The 22,695-nt window shown below is 40.1% G+C and overlaps 1 protein-coding gene and 1 pseudogene across 23 annotated transcripts in view; both read right to left on the minus strand.

Moving 5' to 3' along the window:
- Positions 1 to 22,695, minus strand: part of RBFOX1 (RNA binding fox-1 homolog 1) — a 1,791,866-nt gene that overhangs the window by 1,059,124 nt on the left and 710,047 nt on the right. For 2 of the 23 annotated variants that reach the window (XM_043560614.1, XM_043560602.1), the window contains exon 1: positions 16,923 to 17,099. The exons of 19 other annotated variants lie outside the window; for them this stretch is intronic. Coding sequence is in view for 2 of the 4 variants with exons in the window: in XM_043560590.1 (XP_043416525.1) it covers positions 17,289 to 17,333 (45 nt within the window). In the remaining 2 variants the exon portion in view is untranslated. Of the gene's footprint in view, positions 1 to 16,922; positions 17,100 to 17,288; positions 17,681 to 22,695 lie in introns of those variants that run through there. 2 more of the 23 variants (XM_043560590.1, XM_043560588.1) reach the window with 2 other exon arrangements.
- The window catches only part of LOC122472044, a 118,065-nt pseudogene continuing 117,445 nt past the window's right edge, over positions 22,076 to 22,695 (minus strand).

The following is a 22,695-nucleotide window of genomic DNA, read 5'->3' on the forward strand; positions in this document are numbered from 1 at the left end:
GAGCAGGAATATTGTGTATCTTTTTTAAATTATTATTAAGTTTATTTATTTATTTTGAGAGAGACAGAGAGAGTGCAAGCAGGGGAGGTGCAGAGAGAGCGAGGGACAGAGAATCCCAAGAAGGCTCCTGCTGCCAGCACAGAGCCCGAAGCAGGGCTCAAACTCACGAACTGAACCATGAGATCATGGTCTGAGCTGAAATCAAGAGTCAGATGCTTGGGGCGCCTGGGTGGCGCAGTCGGTTAAGCGTCCGACTTCAGCCAGGTCACGATCTCGCGGTCCGTGAGTTCGAGCCCCGCGTCAGGCTCTGGGCTGATGGCTCGGAGCCTGGAGCCTGTTTCCGATTCTGCGTCTCCCTCTCTCTCTGCCCCTCCCCCGTTCATGCTCTGTCTCTCTCTGTCCCCAAAATAAATAAAAAACGTTGAAAAAAAAATTAAAAAAAAAAAAAGAGTCAGATCCTTAACTGACTGAGCCACCCTGGTGCCCCCAGAAGCTTGTCTATCTTGTTGACCACCACCTCTTTACGCTACAAAAAGCTCTATCAAGTATTTAATGAATCAATGAATCCAGAAAAGAAGGGAAGTCATAAAAGGGTTATGAAAATCAAGAAAAAATAAGTACTCCTATTACCAACAAGAGTCTATGGAAAGAATCACTCTTTTTTAGCAGCTTAGAATATGAAAATGGGGTATTTTGGCACCGGTAGAGTACCCTAAAAATGTGTTTGAAATGAATGTATGTCTTAGAATAAAACCAGAAACTTTGATAGATGGGACTCTTATGTATAAGAACTTCTAACTGGCAATTTGCAAAAAAGACACATCAAAATGTTCTGTAAACTTTCAAATTGAAGGTCTAGGGTCAGGCTAAAGATTAGAGAGTATGGGCAAGGGCCACTACTGGCCCCCTTTGGCATCCCAACATGCTGAAGCCACTCTCTGATGAAAGGAGTCTACCAGGAAGGGTAGAAAGAAAAGATGGGGACATTGTTGGAGCAGCTCCACGAACCCCAAACTGAACAAGATATAGGAGGCCCCGGAATGAATACAACCATTTCCCAAGTGCTAAGATAAAAGAGCATGATCTTACTAAAAAGAGGCAACTTTAAAACATGGTGATTTATCTGCTGCCCACATATCAAAGTTTGGTGTTATAATCTTTGGAGGGAAGGAGAATGATATCATCATTGCATGTGGTAAAGATGTTACCAAATATTGATGTCAGCCTTGAAATCTTCCAAGACCGTTATACTCATGTGTTCAGTGCTTCCTCTCTGCGTCTCCACATCCCTGACCTTACATTCCCCACACTGCCACTGCCTCTTACCTTGGTTCTTCCCCATGACTGGTCTTCTTGAGGGAAGGACTCTCTAATGTATTCACAAGCACATGGAATACACACGGTCAGTACTTACTTATATTTCTGATGAGACTGTCAGACATTCTTACCCATTGCTAAACACTGGGTATTAGATATGAAATTTAGACTCACTACTGGTGCTACTGGGGACTTGACAAGAGCATATAAACATTCACTGAATACCCTCTAGTGAAGAATCTCGGAGAAAGAAAGTGTGTGCATGGGTGCAGCAGAATAGAATGTGTACACACTGATGAATGGCATGTTGAAACCAGACGGTCTTCTTCTTACTGGAAGTTTCATTAAGTTCCTACGGATTTTGCCAATTAGGGGAAGGATGCTAGATCCTGTCTTTACAGGGTCAGCATAGTGATTGGGTATTTAAGAAAAGATGGCATGACTCAACAGGTTCTAGAAAATGTGCAAGAACTCAGACTTTCAAGAAAGGCTCTCTTACTTTGTTTTAACCAAGGAGAATTACATCATCCACCAACAATTCACACACACACACACACAAAGACAGAAAGGAAGAAAAGAAAGAGAGAGAAAGAAAATGAAATATTGTGCTAATTCAGTGGTGGTGGGGTTCTATAACCAACATCCTGAGAAAGGCAAACACCCCTCCCAGTGGCAGAAGGTGAACATCAAAGAAACCCCTCCTCAAAACAGAGCTTGTCCAATGTACTCACACTTACCGCATCTTTTTACCCGTCTCTTTTGTAATCTAAGCAGGTGACAACTTCATTCAGTTGTTAGCAACAAGAGGAGGTATTGATTCCCTGCGAATGCCCTAATGACTGGAGACTGGGGCACAAACCATAAATGGAGACTTTCTGATTCCAAGTGAAATTATAGTTTGCCCTGTGAGATTGCACAATAAATCAGGGGAAAAACCAGCCAACATAGGACTCTGGGGTCACTGAAGTGATGTTGACACATTACAATAATGAGAACTTGAAATACCTCATGCCCTATTGATTTTTAAGCTGAATCATTCCCACTGCAGAAGATTACAAGACTCTGTCTTGGAATCATGGCTCACACGGGAGATGCTGATGAAAAATACACCCAATCCAATCAAAATGAAAAGCTTTACTTGTACTTATTACAAAACTAATACCATTGTCCCTAGGCTGTGTGATAGGCACTTAACCTACAATGGGGAAAAAAACATATTTTTTCCTTTTAATTAAAAATTTTTCATACCTTTTTTTTACACATAGCTCTTTGCCGAGCCTACAGTAGAAAACACCCCAAAGAAAACAGGCACAATGGCTCGATTAGTGCATAAAGGGCAATTTCTTTATTCTTTTCTAATTCCCGGGTAGCTTTCAAGTTCCCTGTATCACCATATCATTTGGAAGAATGGAAAATCACGTCCTAACAGCCAACTTATTTCCTAGTCAATAGGAAAAGATACATTCCACCACCATCTAGCATCTACAGTAAACAAAGAATGCCTTGCTGATCTTTCCTTTTTCCCTGAAAAGTGCTCCATGAAGCTGAATAAACACAGTTGTGGGAGGCCAGCTAGTGACATAAGTTAATTACTAACCTGTCACACAATCAGAGAATGGTAATAATTTATTTTCACTGTTGCATTAACCATAAGTCGCTCTTTGCCAATAGGGTGTGCTGGGGGAGAAGGCGCTAGAACGTTACTGCTTGCCGTATACCCTATATAAGGTTGTATCAATATTTTAGTTGGGAGATCAGATATAAATGGTGTCACTGCTTTTACTATGCATATTGTCCTGATCATAATTCAGAAAATAATTACCCACATATCTCGGCTTCAGGAGAAAGGGAAATAGCAGGTAGAAATAATACAGTCTTTCCTCACAGGATTCCGAAAATGTTACCTAATTATTATAGATGCAATTATTACTTGACTTTACCAGGATTTAATATATAATAAATATTCTGGCACAATCCAATATGATCATAAATTCTTTGAAAACACTTCCTGAGGTCTTAATATGGGCCAGGCATTGTGCTAGGAATTAATTATATATTGTTCACCTGTTTTCTGTTTTCATGAAGTTTATAACCTATCATTACAATCTAATTGTTGAGATGAACACCTGCAGGCAAAACCTATGGGTCTAAAACAGCCCGATTATAGAAAAAATCTTGATGTCCTTCTGAGGTTGACTGAAATAAATAATGTTGCTTACAAGCTACCTTGCCTTTCTTTCCTCTCAGATTTCCTCCTTGTTTCTTCCTCTTACCTTGACCCGATGATATTTTGCTCTTCTTGAACATGTTTCTGCTTATAAATTTCCCTAAATTGTGCTATTTCATTAATTTTATCAACTTCAGTATAGCTACCCAGAATTTGCCATCTTTTGACATGGGTACAGTCAAGACCTAGGTTCATACATACGCCATTAATCCATTTATTATGATTGGGAGTAAGTGATTGATTTAAGATGCTTTATCACACTTGCTGGTAGGACATAATTCAAAAATTGCTATAAAGGAGGCCTCTGGGGATGGCCCCACACGATCTTGTTCTGCTGTAGCGTTGAAAGAGCTGCTCTTCTGTCTTCAATGTCAACTTCTTCCACAAGCCTCCCTTTGGCTTTCAAGAGGTCACTGACAACTTTATTTACAGGGTGAAGAGGTAGCTGAGAACTCAAGGCAAGTCTGTGGAGGACATCAAGCTCGATGTTACATTTTAAATCTGCTTACTTTTGACCCGCCTGTCCCAGCTAACATCACCTTGGGAAGTCCCCATCAGACAGCACTGAACAAGCTTCTGTCTACCTAGTGTCAGTTACAGAACACAGTGGCTAAGCAGCTGTTTATGGACTGAGCCTGCCTGTGGCCAGATCCAAGGTCTACCGAGCATGAGCTGTGCAGTCTTGGCTAAATTGCTTTACCATTTCTAGCACTTCTAGTTCATCTGTACAATGAAGACAAGGACCACCCCTGCCACATAAGATGCTTGGGAGGCTTAAATAAGCCAGTTAATGTACAGCATCTCCCCTAGTGCTTGTCAGATACTCAGGGCATTTTAGCTGTGATGTTTTTTCCCCAAGAGCATCAGGGCCTTAGCTTGGAGGCATTTGCTTTGATTTTCTGAGCTCAGTTCAGCAAGGGGCAATGTGATGTAGCAACAGTTTTAGGTAACCGCGCCTCAACTGATACGTTCCAAGTGGGCAGTCAAATTGATTCCCATCTGAGCGTTTCTATATTAGCAAGACCGCAACATGGCTATTAAAAGTTAGGGACTGAGGAACAGCTCTAGCTGTTTAGAAACACAATCTAGCTATTCCAGAGACATGCACGCCTAGCACACAGCAGGCTCCCAATCCACTTGTTCAAATGAATAGCAAAAAGTCAAATGAAGCACAGGAAGAACAGATGAAATAAAGTTCCAAAAATTAAATAATACCACTATTTCCTGTCAAATAGATCTCTGCCACCATTTACATTGCTGATCTAGTCCGAGTTTATGAGACAGAAAAAAAGGAACATTTGCAATTTATAAACGCCAATTTACAAACACCAGTGCTGGAGGCTGTGCCTTCCAAATTCCCCTGGCCATTTTCTACAAGACACCCTAGAGTAGCACATATCTTTCTTGTTAACATTTCATGGAATCTTTCCATAAACATACGCTTGTTCTTGTCTTCAACATTTTGTCCTGTCACTGCAACAGATGGCTTTACACTGGAGCATATGAAAATATTAAATACTTTATAAGCCTGGTGGAAATATGAAATGCCTTTGGAGGAACGAATAGCTCCATGATTAATGTAAAGCAGCCATGCAAGATTCTGTTAGAAATAGGTACCTTTGTGTTGTGTTGTTGAATAGACATGGTCACCATCAATTCCACATCTTCAATGAAGGTAGACAAATGACAAGGGGCTCAGTTTGCCATACGACAGATTTGGGGCATGCCGAAAGGCAGAACATACTGCCTGTGAAATAGTGCAGTGTGTAACCAAGGGAGAGTTGTGAAATCTACCTCTTGGGAGATCTAAAAGCCAGAAGAAGCCTCCATCTGGCTGAGATGGTCAAATAAAGTAAGCTTAAAGACAGAGCAATTGAATTAAAGGGCAGTGAAGTCAGCCAGCTGATTGTTCTACAGACCCAATTCCAGTTCTTCTTTCTTTTCAGAGCCATCCTGAGAGATGTTTACCCAAACAAATGAGAGTGGCCATCTCAGGGGACCCAGAGGTATGACCAATACCTGTGATCTGTGAATGAGGTTCAAATCATGGGAGTAGTGGTTAAGATGATGGCTTCTCAAGACAGACTGCCTAAATGCACTGGTTGTATCATCTTGGCAAGTTACTCAAGCATTCTGTGCCTGATTCTTCATCTGTAAGTGGGGATAATAAGAGCGTGTACATCATGAGGCTGTTGTGAGGACAAATGAGTTAGCATACACAACAGGCTTAGAATACAGACTGGCATATGGTGGATGCTACATAAATGCTGGCTATTCTCTATATTTAGTGCTGTGTTTATGTAGAAATAAACATTAAGATGTGGGTAAGATTTTATGTTTTTCCTTTTATTGGTTTGTGTGCAACTGGCATTGACTTCCAACGGGCGCAACATATTAATGTTTTCCATAATGTTCATGAATCAAAAATCACCAAAGCCTGCTCCTGGGCATTTATCCCAGAGACATGAAACTTGTGCTCACAAAAACCTGTACAGAAATGTTCATAGCGACTTTGTCTGTAATAGCCAAACACATCCCAGATGTCTTTCAACAGGTGAATGATTAAAGAGCTGTGGCACATGCATACCATGGAATACTACTGAGCAATAATTTAAAAAAAAAACAAACACCGGGGCGCCTGGGTGGCGCAGTCGGTTAAGCGTCCGACTTCAGCCAGGTCACCATCTCGCGGTCAGTGAGTTCGAGCCCCGCGTCAGGCTCTGGGCTGATGGCTCGGAGCCTGGAGCCTGTTTCCGATTCTGTGTCTCCCTCTCTCTCCGCCCCTCCCCTGTTCATGCTCTGTCTCTCTCTGTCCCAAAAATAAATAAAAAACGTTGAAAAAAAAATTAAAAAAAAAACACCAAATGATTGATACAAACCATAACTCATATAGAACTCTAAGAAATTATGATGAGCAGATAAGCCTATCCCAAGAAGTTAAATATTGTGTGATTCCATTTGCCAACATTTCGGAACGACAGAATTTTAGAAAGTGAGGACAGATTAGTTGTTGACAGGGTTTAGGGATGGAGGTTAGGGGTCCTTATAATGGAAGTGATCTCTGTCTTATCTGTGATGGTGGATTCATCAGCCCACACATGTGATAAAGTTGTGTAGAACTAAATACACACACACAAATGAGTGCAAATATATCTGGGGGGATCTGAATAAGATCAGTGGATGGCAGCAACGCCAAAATCTTGGATGTAATGAGATTCTATGGTTTTGAGAAATAATACTCTCGGGGGAAACTAGGTAAAGTGTATAAGAGATCTGTCTGTATTATATCTTATGACGTCAGGTGAACCTACAATTTTCTTGACAAAAGTTTCAATTAAAAACACTGCCAAAGCCTAAATGAAGGTGAAGAATGAGTGTTGTTAATCCACTTAGGGGACAACCAGCCTCCTTCCTATATTTTCTGGCATTAAGTTAACACCACTTTTTAAGAATCACCCTGAATCTCTGTAGACAAATCACAAAAGTATTTAACAAATTTAAAAAATATTGTCTAATGATGCATAAATTATACTGATTCCTTCTAGGTTTTATATATTCAGTTGGTGTGTTTAAAGGAATTGAGGTCTGCTGAGTGAAGTACACAGGTTTCTGAAGCAATCTGAACAGCGCCTGCCTTTCTCTGAAGTGTTTTATTATTCCGAGTCGGGCCTGCTGAATCTCCCAAGGTATGAAGTTCAGTTCGAGATAAAAATATTTTATCTGCCCTTACAGCAAATTGAAAGGCTATATAAAGGGTTTTGTTATTGCAGTGTTTTCATAAATATATAGTAAACATCTTTCACAGTGGGAAATTCAGCACAAAATACAATTTTCATACACAGCCATTCATGTGGCTTGCACAGGAAGATGAAATGACCCAGAGATGAATAAAAAAATAATAGTATACAACTTTTAGCAGCCCACAGTCCCTGACAGACACGCGCAGCTGGAAGGATAAGGATCATGATTTTGCAGTACCTCCGATGAATGACAAGTGTCTGCAGCATCAGGGGAATTTTGTTCTCCTGTGTGGCCAAACCATTACGGTTAACAGTTAGCTTTATCATTTTCAGAAATTGCCAACAGCCAACCACATCGTTTCAGAACACACACCAACCCCAAATCTTAACCAGGACACGATTTTAAATCAACCCATTTTTAGGTTTCTTTACCTCCTTTTCTAAGTCTCTCTTAAGCACATTTTCAAAGCAATTTGGGCTATGTTCTAACATACAATACCAATGTTGATATCTAAGGTGATCTCTATCCACTTGGGGGTGAGGGACTGACCATAGGTGGTTCGACAAATGGAAGCTCTCTCTCTTTTTTTTTTGTTCTATAAATTAAATACTTTTTTTATTATCAAAATAGTGCCCGCTTGTTGAAAAGAAAAAGGAATAAAGGTTAAATTTTTTTAACAGTTTCATCGAGGTATAACGGATATACAAAAACTTGCACACATTTTTAATGCATATAATTTGATGAGTTTGGATGCAGGCATGAATCTACCCATGATTCCATCACCATAATCAAGGTAATAAACACATCCATCGTCTCCAAAAGTTTCCTTCTGTCCAGTGTGCGTGTGTGTGCATGTTTGTGTGTGTGTATAGGACAGTTAACATGAGATCTGCCTTCTTAACAAATTTTTCAGCGCACAATGCTATGTTTACTCCAGGCACCATGTTGCACAGCAGGCCTCTATAACTTATCTGTCTTGAATCATCCTGAAAGCAATTTCTCTGTGTCTCCCCTGCTCCCCTCTTAGTCACATGCCACAGTAACCACTGAGGTGGCTACCCTCTGCAGTCCCTTAGTTACCTTTTGCAATTTTGCCATGTGTATAAAGAGTTTGCATATGTGTGTGAATTTTTTTTTTAATTTTTTTTCAACGTTTATTTATTTTTGGGACAGAGAGAGACAGAGCATGAACGGGGGAGGGGCAGAGAGAGAGGGAGACACAGAATCGGAAACAGGCTCCAGGCTCCGAGCCATCAGCCCAGAGTCTGACGCGGGGCTCGAACTCACGGACCGCGAGATCGTGACCTGGCTGAAGTCGGACGCTTAACCGACTGCGCCACTCAGGCGCCCCATTGTGTGTTAATTTTCTAACAAAGTTTTCCTAACACGTTTCTGCAGTTTGGACTCTTGTAAACTTCCCACAGCTCAGCCACTGCTTCAGGACATCCAATCCCATACTGTTAGACACTTAATTTCTTCCGGTTTTTCTTCCCGCTGCACACTATGCTGTAGTCAACCAACACGCATCTTTGCAAACTTGAGCAATTACATAAATCCTGGAGGTGGAAACACCAGATTAAAACGTACTTTTATATATATATATATAAACATTTCCAAATTGTCTTCCACAAAAGAATGAATGATTCCACAGTCTCTTCAACAGTATATAAAAAGCCTGTTTCATCATATTAGTTTCTAATCTGATCTAAGAAATGTTTATATATAAAAAAGAAACTTTCACATATGTATATATGTGAACATATATTGTATCCTTGCTGGTATTTACATTTATTTTTCTAAAAACTATATTCATGTTCTTTGCCAATTTTCATTCTGTGTCATTAGTCAGTCGGTCTATCTATCATTTGATTATCAATCCTTCTACTTACTAGCTGTTGGCAAACATAGAAGAAAAATCATCTCAAGACTGAGTCTTCCCTGATGAAAAATGGGTATAATGAACGCTCTGCCTCATAAAAGTACTGAGAGGAGTCAATTCAGTAGTGTATATTCAGAAGTTAACACAGTGGATAGCTCATTGCAAACACTCAGTAGACAGTATCTGTACTAATGATAATAATAATGCATAATTCTATATATTGAGCAGTTAGTTAGTGCATTGCAACAAAGCTGGCCTTCTTTTCCCATCAGCAGCAAAGGTTGAAGCCTGAACTACTTATAACATTGAGGTAACCTTTATATTTTAGTTCCTTGGGGAAATGTGATAATAGAGACTCAGCCAAAACTCATTTTCCCTTTGCTGGACACATTCTTTTTATTGGCACACAAAGTTTATCACTGGTTGTCTCTATTTTTAAGTAGATTCACACTAAATGTGGAAATATGCTAGAAACGAATTCCATTAAATATGGAATTAAAATGGCCATTTTAAATCCAATTTCCTTTTTTTATTCAACTAAGTGAAATATATGTATTTTAGCACAACAGACTAATGGACAATGCTTACAGAATTTTATTGGGTACCCTTAGCTATGTGAGTTTATTCCCCCTTATTTACCATTGAACAATAAATTCTGGTTCAATCTTAAACCACTTCCTGAACCAACACTTAGATGGAATAGGTATTCCACAAAAGCCAATTCAACGAACTGTATTAAAAAAGGAAATTTGACGATAATGGATCCAACAATGGTCTTTTGACAGTTCTGAAATGGGATTCACTCTGCTTTCTCTGTGTAAATGTGAGTTCACTGGGCCTGAAATACTTAAGAACAACCATAGTGGTTTCTACTTCCAGTTCAGTTCCCATCATGTCCCTGGGTTGGGGGAGGGTGGCTCAAGAGCCCCTTTCCATGGCTTTGGCAAGGCTGGACGGCCACACCATAGCCGTTCAAGGGCAGTGGCCCTTCCCTTCTTGTAGGAAGGAATCTGTGGCTCCACTTGGGTAGAATGCAATCCATTCTTGTGGTTCAGCATCTTTGAGCTTTCTGTGGGGCAATGCATAGTGAGCTATGTATCAACACTGAAGTCATGTGAAGTCTGGGTTAGAAGTCTGAGGAGGCAGCTGGCAGGGAACTACTGTCTGTCAGATAGGTGGGTGGTTCCTGCTGCCACCACCTCCTCTTCGTCCAATATTTTGTATTCAAGATGTAAGATGTTTTCTATTAAAGTACAAACCCATGCATACCCTTGATAAGAATTCTTTTTAAATACAAATTCTTCCATGTATTCATTCATTCAACTGAAATCTATTAAGGTTCTCTATGCCCATCTTGGTTTTCTGCCCATCCATGTACCCATGTTTAATAGCAGACTTGCAAGATCTTTTCTTCTCGTGACACAGAATGAAGGTGTGTCAAACTGGCATTTCTATTTAAAAATCTACTCAGGGGCGCCCGGGTGCCTCAGTCAGTTAAGTGTCTGACTTTGGCTCAGGTCATGACCTCACAGTTCATGACTTTGAGCCCCACATCAGGCTCTGTGCAGACAGCTCAGAATCCGGAACCTGCTTCGGATTCTGTGTCTCCCTCGCTCTCTGCCCCTCCCCTGCTCAAAAATAAATAAACGTTAATTTTTTTTTTAAAGCTACTCAAATTGTTTTTCTCTTCATCAGTTTTACTACATACTGGATATTCAGCAGAGAATGGGATTGGCATGGTTGTTTCCATGGTCTTAATGAGGGAGAATAAATGGATTGACTTTAGCAACATCTAGCTGGGAATCAACGTGCCCACGTCCACTTGGTTACAACCACATTTGGCTCCCTACAAAACTTTTAAAGCACCAGGAAACCAAAGAGTTAAGTTTCCTGAAGACCCCTTAGGGGATGCAGTTGAACAAATTTTATTTTTCTAATACCACTATTAAACAGAGAATAGAGCAAAGATAATCCATCCTGTAAATTATGCCCTTCTGAATGCTACTGTTTTCCTTCGGCGATTTTTCTTGTTGGAGGTGGTCATGTAAAGAGAACCTCATAAGTCTTCCTGATCCCAGTTCAGGGTACGTTTACAAGGAATTAAGTACAAAACAGAGCTGTGGGCATTATCGTTCACTCTCAATTAAAAATGGTTAAGTTACTTTACTTAATCCAACACCCCCAGAATGAAACTGAAAATGTCTTTTTTTCAAAACTCAGGTGAAGATGTGCCTACACAAGCATGCTTCTGCACATCTACAGAATGAAATGATTAAAGAGCATGGCAAGACAGAAGCACAGACTGCAGAGTTAATATCCCAGCTCTGCCACTTAAAAGCTGTGTGACCTTGGGCAAATTATCCAACTTCTCCGGACTGTGGTTCTCTCCTCTGTAAAAAGTAGTTAAGAACAGTATCAACCCCTTAGGCTTAGTGTAAGGATTACATTAATTAATATCTTTAAACATTTACAACAGTGCTTGGCACATATGAAACGCTACTTAAATGCTTATTAAATAAATAAGCAAATAAGCCTCTGAACCAAACCTTGAACGATAAGGAGAAAATAATGGTGCCTGAGTGCTGAGGAGGAACAAGGGAAGTTCTTAGAACGACTGGCGCAGAACTCATTTTTTGATGGTGCATTTCTATTGACAGCAGTACCCTAGGAAGAAATTTCATTTTTCAGCACTCGTAAGAGGTAACACTGAGTAAATTGGGGAATAGTAGGTACTTTAATCACAATGACCCATGTCATATTTATAAAGAAAGATGTTCAGAGTAGGCAGCAGTAAAAATTTTAAAGTCAAATTTAAGACAATATGGACCTTCTGATTTTGCATTATGATCCCATTCACAGTATCCAACTGGAGATTTCAAAAGTTTAATAACTGAAATTCATGTACCTTATCCAGTCTCTTGAAAAATCAGACCATGTACATATTAGTCACAGCATCACTGATATCACCTAGGACAGGATTTCTCAGTCACCACTGCTGGCGTTATGGGCTGGAAAATTCTTTGTTGTTTTGTCCTGTGCAACCTAGGATGTTCAGCACGATCCCTGGTGTCTACCCAGTAGATGCCAGGAGCACCCCCGGTCCCAATTATGACAACCCAAAATGTCTACAGTATGTTACCAAACGTCCTTATTGTAGTGAGGGGAGTGAGAAAATAGCTCATCGTTGAGAACTACCTGCCTATGGCATCTGTTGACTACCCATTTTGTGTATCTTTCTAAATTCACATTAATAAATTTCAACGGTATCTTGGTATATTGGAGTCAGAAAAATATGGAATCTAATCTCTTACTCTAATTATAACAAGTCTTGAAGATTGCTTCTCCATCTCTAAATTAGGCATACAGACACGTACCTTGCAGAGTTAAGAACCAGAGAAAACATGCTGAAGCTCTCAGTCCAATGCCCGACACACAGAGGCAGTGAGTGCCCAGGCAGACATCAGCATCGTATCCTTATTCCTATTACTGCTGATATATTAACACATCACCATCTTCATCATCCTCGTCATTATAATAAAAACGGAAAGCCTCTATGGCAACATTCAAATAATTATAATAGGTACAACGGGTACTCTCATCTTGTTAGCCGAATAAGCAACTGATTTTCTTAAAAGTAGAGATTTCAATTGAACAACAAAGAAATCCATCCCCGGGTAGCAAATGCAGATGCAGAATTATCATGAAGAGAAAAAGAAAGGCTGGCAGAGGCCTTGCTAATAGATAGAGGTTCTCTTTCCAAAGCAAACACCAGGTGTAGAGGCCAACTTGACTCACTTGGCTGTTGCTGGTTTTCTGTACTGGACGGACAATGCAAGGTAATAGTATTGGAGCTTCTCGATTGTCTATGTCTGTGCGTATATAGTCTCTGTGTGATCAAAGTGTATCAAGGCAGCTTAGAAAATTCAACCAACTTACCAAAAACTGCAGTAATTTCAATGTGGCTCATTGGGAGTACTAATTACTCTGTAAGTAAAAAGACCCATTGGAAAGAACAGTGAGCTTTGGCTAATTAGATCAACATGAATACAGAATTCAGACTTTACTTCTGTTCAAGCAGAGAAAAAGTAATAAACATAACCACTCTTGCATCATTAAAAAAAAATCACTGCTACCCTTGGAACAGGGATATACTATTTCTGCTGTAATTATATCATTTCTCAAAAAGTCTTTCCTGGCCTTCATGACATTGGAAGTAGCTGAAAGATTACTCACCACCGATTAATGTTAGGGAACTAACGACTGTTCTCGCTTTTCCTTTAAACTCAACTGAAATAATTTCACAAGAACTTGCAAATACAAAATTGTGTTAAGAATGTCCAATTGGTCCTATTTACATTTGCTACATCAAAGTATTCAGACATCATAAGTAAATGTGAAACGGGGGCCTTCCAATACCTTATAGGTTATGCAAACACCTAACCAGAAAGAACACTTTGAAATTTTTATGGAGCAGGAAAAATTGGAAGTGTATTAATCTAGGCAGTGAAATTGGGCTTTTTGTCATGTTTAATTGCTTGAATTCATAACCTAGTTTTGCTGAATCAAAAACGCGTTGCTATAGCTGACACAAGCTGTTTCAGCTTTTTGGGCAAGTGCGCGCGCGCGCGCACACACACACACACACACACACACACACACACACCACAACTTTTCATGAAAACTTTAAATCTATTAATAAAAAAGCACTCCTGAAAACTGTTTGGAACACTGCAGCTAGTGAATAATTAAATACAAAGGTTTCCAAGCTGAACCCTACATGTTACAAGCTGACTTTTAAAGAATTACTTAATTTTTTTTTTTTTTTAGTGCCATGCAAACAGAGGGAGGGGGCAGCATGAGCATCAGATAGGCAAGACTGCTATTTTGTGATGTGATTTAATTCAAATAAATTAAAATGCATGATTAAAAAATTCCTGATGCCCTTATTTGCTCTTGTTTACTATTGCTTATAATACATGCAAACGCTCAACTCTGCATAAAAATGAAGGAAAACAAACAGAAGGACAAAGACTTCTACCCATAAATATATAAAGACCTAATGTATTATAATATCCTGGAGTTTTCAGATCTGTAACAAAATAAAGTTGGAATTGCAAAAAACTGCTTTTCTCCCTATTTATTTTTACATTGGTTGAAAAACCAGTACAAGATGAGGATTCAGGTCTCCTAAAAGGAACTGCGTTTTAATTCTTTCAAAGAACTTGTTTCAATCCACTCTGTGACGACTTTGAAACTAACACACATGAAACTGTTAAAAAACAAAATAGGTACAACTAAACGTAAATAGAAGTTTAATAATAATAAAGCCTTATTATTATTTCATAAAAAATCCTTCCTCTTTTGGATCACATTCCATTTCTCTGGTACTGCAAACTCAACTAAAATTCTAATATAAAAATTGTAAATTTTGCAGAAAACAAGACCAAAATGATCTTTCACTGGACATTGTAAATAGCTATTTAGTTCGAGAATGACCCATCCAACCAGGTTCTCTGTTATCAAACAAAAAATGACAAGGGATATGTACGGATTCTCATATAATAATCTCAAAATATGACTATTTATTGTCCAAATCTTACAGTTGTAATTTGGAAGAAGGCAATTGCAGCAAAAATTCCTTTACATGAAATCTTCAACTTTTGTGTCACACTCATGGAGAGAGAAAAAAAAATTGGAAAGAAAAATAAACTTATTTTTGTGACACTTAAAGCTAGCCCGTAAGTGAAGACTGATGGTTGTTTCTCCTAAGTCCAAGTAAATACAGATTAAAATGAATCCAGCTTCTAAAATTAAGACAGGTAATAGAGAAAACAGAAGTTTGAGGGATAAGGTTATAGTAGACAAACATAAAAATATGCTCAGCCCAATAAAGTTATAACAAGCAAAGTGCAATGTTGTAAAAATCCATCACTTGGTGATAAGAGAGAAAAGATCCAGCTCTTTTCATGGAACATAGGCATCCTCCAGAGTCAGTTTGCTTGGTTAAAATCAAATGACAAGAAAAGTTTGAATATTCACTTTTATTTACAAGATTAGGGTACAGCAGATTGCCTGATATTAATTAGTTCTTGTATATGAACGGAGAATACAAAAAAAGAAAAAGAAAATCAGGTTCCAATTATCCCTTAGGGTGCAAAACATTTGTTACAATAAAAATGCAGTAGTAGAAGATATCTGGAAAGCTTTCTGTGTTCTACGTACAAAAATAAAGACAGATGGAAAGAAATACAGGTGGATAGAGAGAGAAGGGGGGGTGGCAGGGGGGGAAGATGGAAGAAAAGAGAGGAGGGAGGAGAGAGCAAGGGAGAGAAAGAGAGAAAGAAGGAAGCAGGTAAGCAAGGGAGAAAAGAAACCTTTGCCCATAGGTAATACTTCCTCCAACTGTTCAGAGAAGCAATTTTCTCTTCATAATCCATGAGTATTCTAATATAGAGGAAGCACTGGCATGTGTGGAGGGTGTGAGTGGGCAGATAAGAGTTGAAAAACCTGCTTTCTGTATGAAAATCATGAATGCTGCCCGCATTCCCCATGAAAGCCAGCTGTCACTGATTGACTGTAGTTTACTTACTTGAAGAACAACCCTCTTAAAACTTAATCACAGCAAAGGCAAGTTAGCCCATTTCACAAACACATTTACACTCATGGCCTTTGGATTTCCAAAGATACATTTTGATCAAAAATAGGGAATCACAGCGGAGAAAGACTTTATAGTCTTAAACCAGTTCACCACCCAGCTACCCAAATAAAGAGGATTACACAATCATTTTTGATGGCCTCCGTTATAGACTGCGTTCATTTCTGTGTGACCAAAATTAAAACCATATGAACAGTGAGTAAATTATGAGATATCTAAAGATACTCAGAAAGGGACTCTTTCAGGAAGTAATTTAATGAACCATTCCTACTAAGATGATTTTGCTAACAAAACTTTTGGATTCAGAATTCTGCTGGGGTCCTTCCTAAGTAGGGGGGAGGCACTGATCTTTTGTCAACAGAAATTAGTAAAACCACCAGTTTCACAGTAATCTGGAAATAATGGCTGAGGGATAGGCTGAGATTGAGCCTCCCAGGTGATCCTCCTAGGCCGATAAATGTCGTAGGCAACACTTTGCATATACATACATACATACATACATACATATATATATATACACATACATACATTTATATATACACATACATACATGTGTGTATATATATATGTATATATATATATATATATATATATATATATATATATATATAACCAATACTGTCAATGTAATTTCTCTTCCCTGGGCATCAGGCAAAGCAGAGGAGATAAGGACAGAGCAACCAGCACGGTAGACATGTTTACACAAACATGCAGTACATATTCCCACACACGCACACACATGCCCCATCGGAACGTGAGCGTGCCAACTTTCCAAAGGCACGGCCCATCTGGCCAGTCATTTCGTAAACCTCCCATTTAAAGAACCGCGCAGCTCTTGCAAAACCCCTGCGAGCCTATTGGGACTTTTACGGGCTTTCTTACAAACGCTTATTCATCTCTAGAAATAAAGTTAAACGGAGCCAATGAGAATGGGCAATGAAGTTCCCCACTAACTTCTCTCGTCAGTAAAGAAAATCGATTCATCTCCGGACTCCCCCGTAGCCACAAACGCCCCTCGCCCTCTCCGGGCGTCCCGCGCCCCCGGGTGCGCCCGGGGCGAGCAGTGACCCACCCTCCGAGGTCCCCGGGCTGGCCTCACGTACCGGGTCTCACTCACGCGCTGCAAATGCATCCGCAGCCTCCCATCGCCGCTTTGGTTTACCCGGATTCCTGCCGCCGCCAAGTCCCTATTCTAATCAGCAGCCCCGAGGCGCACACGCCGCCACCCTCTCGGCGTGAACGTTGGACAGCGGCTGACGGCGGCTCCTCTGCCACAGGCAGCCAAAAATGTCAGTTTGCACACTCCTCCCCCCTGTCGCCCGCCCCCGTCCCCGTCCCTCTACCACCCCCTCCCGCGAGTCAGTGGGCTTCAGGAAGCCTCTGCAGAAGCAGCTTTCTCTCCATCCCTCGCTCTCCCTCTCGGCCTCTCCTTCCCTGATGGTGTTCAGAGCCCTCTTCTCTCGCCTTACCTGAAGGGCATCTCCCACGACTGCAATTAGCTGCCAAGATTTCATTGTCGGCTGCAAAGTGCCTCCTGTTTCCTCCCCGGGAGAACACGGGAGAAGTCCGAGGCAACAGCAAACGGCAGCCACGTGCTAGCAATGTAAATGACTCCAGTCATCCGTCGTGCGCGCCGTGCCTGCGCTCGCCCTGGCTGCCTGACACCACCGCCAGCAGGTGCAGAACGCGCCGGGAGGGAGCGAGCGAGCAGCCGGAGCAAGGAGGCATTCAACGCGGAGAAGCGCACAGAGGGAGGCCACCAAGGTGCCGGGGACGCTGCCGCGTCTGAGCCCGGCTTCCAGGGCGGCCCCGGCCTGGGCGCCAAAACACTCGCCAAATTGGACGCCCAGTGTTTTTGCAAAGTCTTGCAGCCCAGGAAAGGCGGTGGGTGCTGAGGCTGCGTGGGTCCCGCCTCCTCGCTCCGAGGCACTTGCAAAGCGCCGAGCTGGCGGCAGTATCTCGCCGCTCGCCCTCCCTCTCCCTCTCCTGCACGTGTCCCTTCCCTTGTTCTTTCAAGCATTAAATATGTACCACATGACAGAATAGGGCACCTTGCACGGTCCTCCGAGTCCACACTTGACAACCAATTTTAACTCACGAGCAGTGAAATGTCTAAAGGCAGGATATAAGCACTTCCAATTACTTACACTACTCCTGCATTATTCAAAATGTCCACGGGACAGTATTTATGACTTCCAATATGCTACTCCACATATAAATACTAGTAAAGGATGGAAAACCCCATCACTCCCTTCCCCCCTACACTGTTGATAGGCTTTCCTCAGTGTTTCCTCCGAGATACGATTACACTTTTCCACCAGTTAAAACTTTGTGACCTCAAATCTTCTTACACATTAACTGCTAAATGAGAATGCTCTAAAATTTGACCCTGCTTTGAGGAGGAAATATCTACCATGTCCTGTTGAACTTCAGAGATCCCCTGTGAAAAGGTATTTACCTTGATTATGGCATCAAAGTAAATGTCCCCCAAATCCACAAAGATCTGTGACTTTGTTTGTTTGTTTACTTACTTACTTAAATGGGAATGAGTTACACCAGGCTCTGGCTATTCCCAGTCTGAATATTGCATTGGTTAGAGACCAATCAACTAGATGGGGGAAGTCAGTCTTTTGGACGTAGGAGAATTAGATTTTTTTTCTATTTCTTTATAGTCAGAACTGCAAGCTATATACGCTAATAGGGCCTTGCTTCTTCAAGCACTCAACAGTTGACTAGGATGGAACTAAATATGGAAGAAAAGTGTATATATAGACTATATTCAATTAGCAGTGAAATATTCATTGGATTCCTGTGCTGTCTTCTTGGTTACTTTATTTTAGTTACAGGCCTTGTGCACAAGTGATTAGGATTTTATATGTCGGTAAGCAAATTTTAAAATGCTAATACATCTTTCAAATATTTATTTGCACATTTATTATAGCCCCATATCTTGAGGCAATATTTCCAGGTTTTTTTTTTTTTTGGAACATGCCAAGTCCTTCCATAACCATCAACCACCTCTGTCACACCAGTAACAAAATGAGAAGAGTTTTTTTTTCCTTCTATGCATTAAGATTGTTTTAAATATTGCATTAATACACTGTTTAACTTGTTCCTTATGGAGTTAAGGAAAGTTGGTGCATGTTTTCTCTGCCTGCCTTTGGTGGGGGCAGTGGCATTTAAAGGATGCTAAGATAGCATTAGGTAGACCTTCCTTTCCCAGTGATGGTTCAGTACAGAGTACACTAAATTCTCTGATGATTTAAGTTAAAGTCTAGTATATGCATGTATTAGCTCTGGGGTCAATGGCAATGGGTAAAGTGGCAAAATGTTTCTAGATTTTAGCTTAACCAGAACCCCGTGTAATTACAGAGATGCACAAAATAAAGCAGTAGTATTGCAGCAGAAACTGGCATTCTCAGGGGAATCATTTGATTCACAAATCAGCTCACAAAAGCGAGGTTATTCGAAGTTAAGGATGGTGGAGGTGGCGGATGGAAAGATAGCAAACCCTAATTACAACCCCATTGTCCCCGTGTTCCCTGGCACATATGGCCATTTAATCACGGAGTATGACAACCTTGGCAGATGTTGCCAAACCTGGTTATTGATATAAATTGCTATTCTCGTGTGTAAGTGCCTGAGCAGAGACCTAAAACAATGTCCGTACTCACCCAAAGGGAAATAAAAGGCCACACGAGCATCTGTGGCAACAAGACGATACAGAGCTAAGGTGGGTTCCTTGCTCCGTCCAAAGGAAAACAGCAATGAAAGAAATCTCCAAACCAAGGAGACAAAGCCTCCCTGTGGGAATGTCAACTGGTATCATCACTCCAGAAACCAATTTACTGGTAGCTATTAAAACAGAAAATGTGCACATGTTATAGCCAAGCAGTTCGACTTCTCTGCCCTAACAAAACACGTATAAGCTGTGTTCATGAATATACCTCCACCACTGCTTGTTACAAGGGAAAAAATGGCAAATACCTACTGGCATAAAAAATGCAATATATCCTGTGATGGAATACTATATAGCAGTGAAAAATGACTAAAGTGTGAATAATCCATAGCTATACAGACACAATTATGTATAAAGATGAAGAGACCGACTCATACTACAAAGAACAACTATATATACATTTTTTCAGTCAAAATTTCACTGAGATAAAAATGCAAGCTTTAAATGATTCATACACTATGGGACTATTTATGAAATAAAATGCAAAAATGAGGTAATATTATAGATTTTCTGCAGTTATATAAATATTTATGGATGTATAGAAAACGATCCAGATTCAGCCTCTGCCTGTTTTCACACAGCTCACAAGCTCATTTTTCAAAAAATACTTCAAAGGTGAAAAAGAAAAAAAAAAGGAACAGGAATATATAAGGGCACCTGGGTGGATCAGTGGGTTAAGCATGTGACTCTTGAATTTGGCTCGGGTCATGATCTCACACTTTGTGAGAATGAGCCCCACATCAGGCTCTGTGCCAATAGCACAGAGCCTCCTTGGGATTCTCTCTCTACTTCTCCCTCTGCCCTTCCCCCATTCATGTGCTCCCCCCCTCTCTCTCTCTCTCAAAATAAATAAACAAACTTAAAAAAAAAAGAACAGGAATATATGAAAAATATTTCAGATTTCAATGTCCCCGAAAGAAGTTCTACTGAAAAACAACTATACCCATTCGTTAATACATTGTGACTACTGAGCTGAGTATTTATGACAGAGACCAAATGGTCCACAAAGCCTAAAATATTTACTATCTTGCCTCTTACAGAAAAAGTTTCCCAACTTCTCATCTAGAAGAATGGGCCCCAAATTCCTAATAGTGTTTAGAAAGGGGAAAGGCACTGCTGTTGATGGAGGAGGTTGAGAACTTAGTTTTCCTTTAAAAGAACATTGATATATAAAAGGTCATATATGAGCTTTATGTACACAAACCCTTTAAAGGGTACACACACACACACACACACACACACACCCCTTTTTAATAAAGTCTGTATGTGTATAAAACCTTAAAAATATGTATTTATTTAAATATACATATGTATACACACACACATACACATAGCGTTTTTGATTATAAAGGGAATGTGTGCACCACTTTTAAAGCGTGTGTCTGTGTACGTGTGTGTGTCTATACACATATATTTATATGCACCTCCCTGGAAGAAAACACTCAAAATTGGTGGTTCTTGGGGGTGGAAATGAAGATGCTTATTATAGTCTTCTTTGTTATTTCAGGTTTGTGTCAATTTCCCCAACAGATGTAAATGTAAGAAAATGGTGGATGCCCCTGGCCATGTGAGCTGTGACAATTGCCACCGTGCCAATGTGTTTTTCTCCCTCAGAAACTGCCTTTTCTCTTTAACTGTTGAATGATAAGACCTTCAAAAACACATCAAGGTTTAGCTCACACTAACCTAACATTTCTGGAAGACTCCAGTATCTAATTGCTTCTTCATAGGAAAACAAAAATTTAAGCTTCAATGCACTAAAGATTTTTATAAAAATCAATCTTACCCTTGAAGTAAAATGCGACATAGATTACCCTTCTGCTGTAAGTTATGGTAATGACTTACTGAGATATGCCTCACAATACAGTAATACTGCTTCTTTACCAGTTTGAAAATATTTTCCTATAGAAAAGCACAAAGCATGTTCTATCTGAAAAATAAACGAAAATAAAATTACATAGCAACCACATTGGTGCTTTGTAGGATTAGAGCAGCTGGACCTAATGATTTTCTTCGTCCTGACATCTAATAATCCAGTTGCATCAGGAAAGGTGAGCTTAATGAAGCATATTCAGATGGGAGCGCATACGATTTATGGTGGGCTTGTTGTGGTTATATTCCTAAATGGATCCCATTAGCTCAACATTGGTTGCTGGTAAATGGCCACATTTCCTAATAGACAAAAGCATGAATCACCTGGGCATATTTTAGACGTGTGCTCTACAGAATGGTCCACCTTACAACCTTAAACTAGGACCGGGTGAATGACCTTCTTTAATGAAGCTTTGCCGACTTTCTTTGAGCAAGAAACAGAATTATTACAAAGGAACACTCATTCTACCTCCTCAGAATTTAGCATGTACACTTAACCTTATACTTGAGATGGCATACATCAAGCACACCACTGAGAGGATGTTTTAAATAGAGTTACAACAAACCAGTATTGTTTCAATCCCTTTTATACAATTATGAAATTGTAAAACCATTATGTTGTTGTTTTGGTTTTGTTTTTGTTTCTTTTTACAGATCTACACCTTTATTTACTTTCCAGTAAGTTTAAATCCTTGAGGGATATAGCCTCACATGGATTCTGTGGTCAGTGGCTTTGGCGGGAAAGTTGTTCTGGAATTTGGCACAAACCATGCCACTGTTTCCATGAGCACGAGTAACTTTTCTCTAGATTACTCTGGTTTTGTTCAGTTTGCCACCAGGAGTCACTGTGTCATTCTTTGCTTTGTACACATAAGCACTTCTCTTGCCTAGACAGAATTCAGTTTCATCTCGGGCATAAATACCTTCAATTTTAAGAAGAGCCGTGTATTCCCTCTAGTTCCGGAGACCCCACTAATAGCCAGCAAAAATGGCCTTGGACCACAGCCTTCCAGACTTATCGGTTGTTTTAGGAGTTCTGATTTCAGCAACCTTGCTCCCAAGCTTCAGCACCTCATATGTGTTTATTGTGGAAATTTGAGAAAATTTGGAAAAGCATAAGAAAAAAGTCACTCATTATTGATCACCCACAAAGCCACACGTAACATTGCAAATCTGTCCCTTCAAAGATTTTTCATTGCATATGTGACTAAAAACTCAGAAGCACAGAATAGACATTTTACCATATAAGCCCATTTTTCTACTTT

Source organism: Prionailurus bengalensis, chromosome E3 (assembly GCF_016509475.1).
Source record: "Prionailurus bengalensis isolate Pbe53 chromosome E3, Fcat_Pben_1.1_paternal_pri, whole genome shotgun sequence".
Classification (NCBI taxonomy): domain Eukaryota; kingdom Metazoa; phylum Chordata; class Mammalia; order Carnivora; family Felidae; genus Prionailurus; species Prionailurus bengalensis.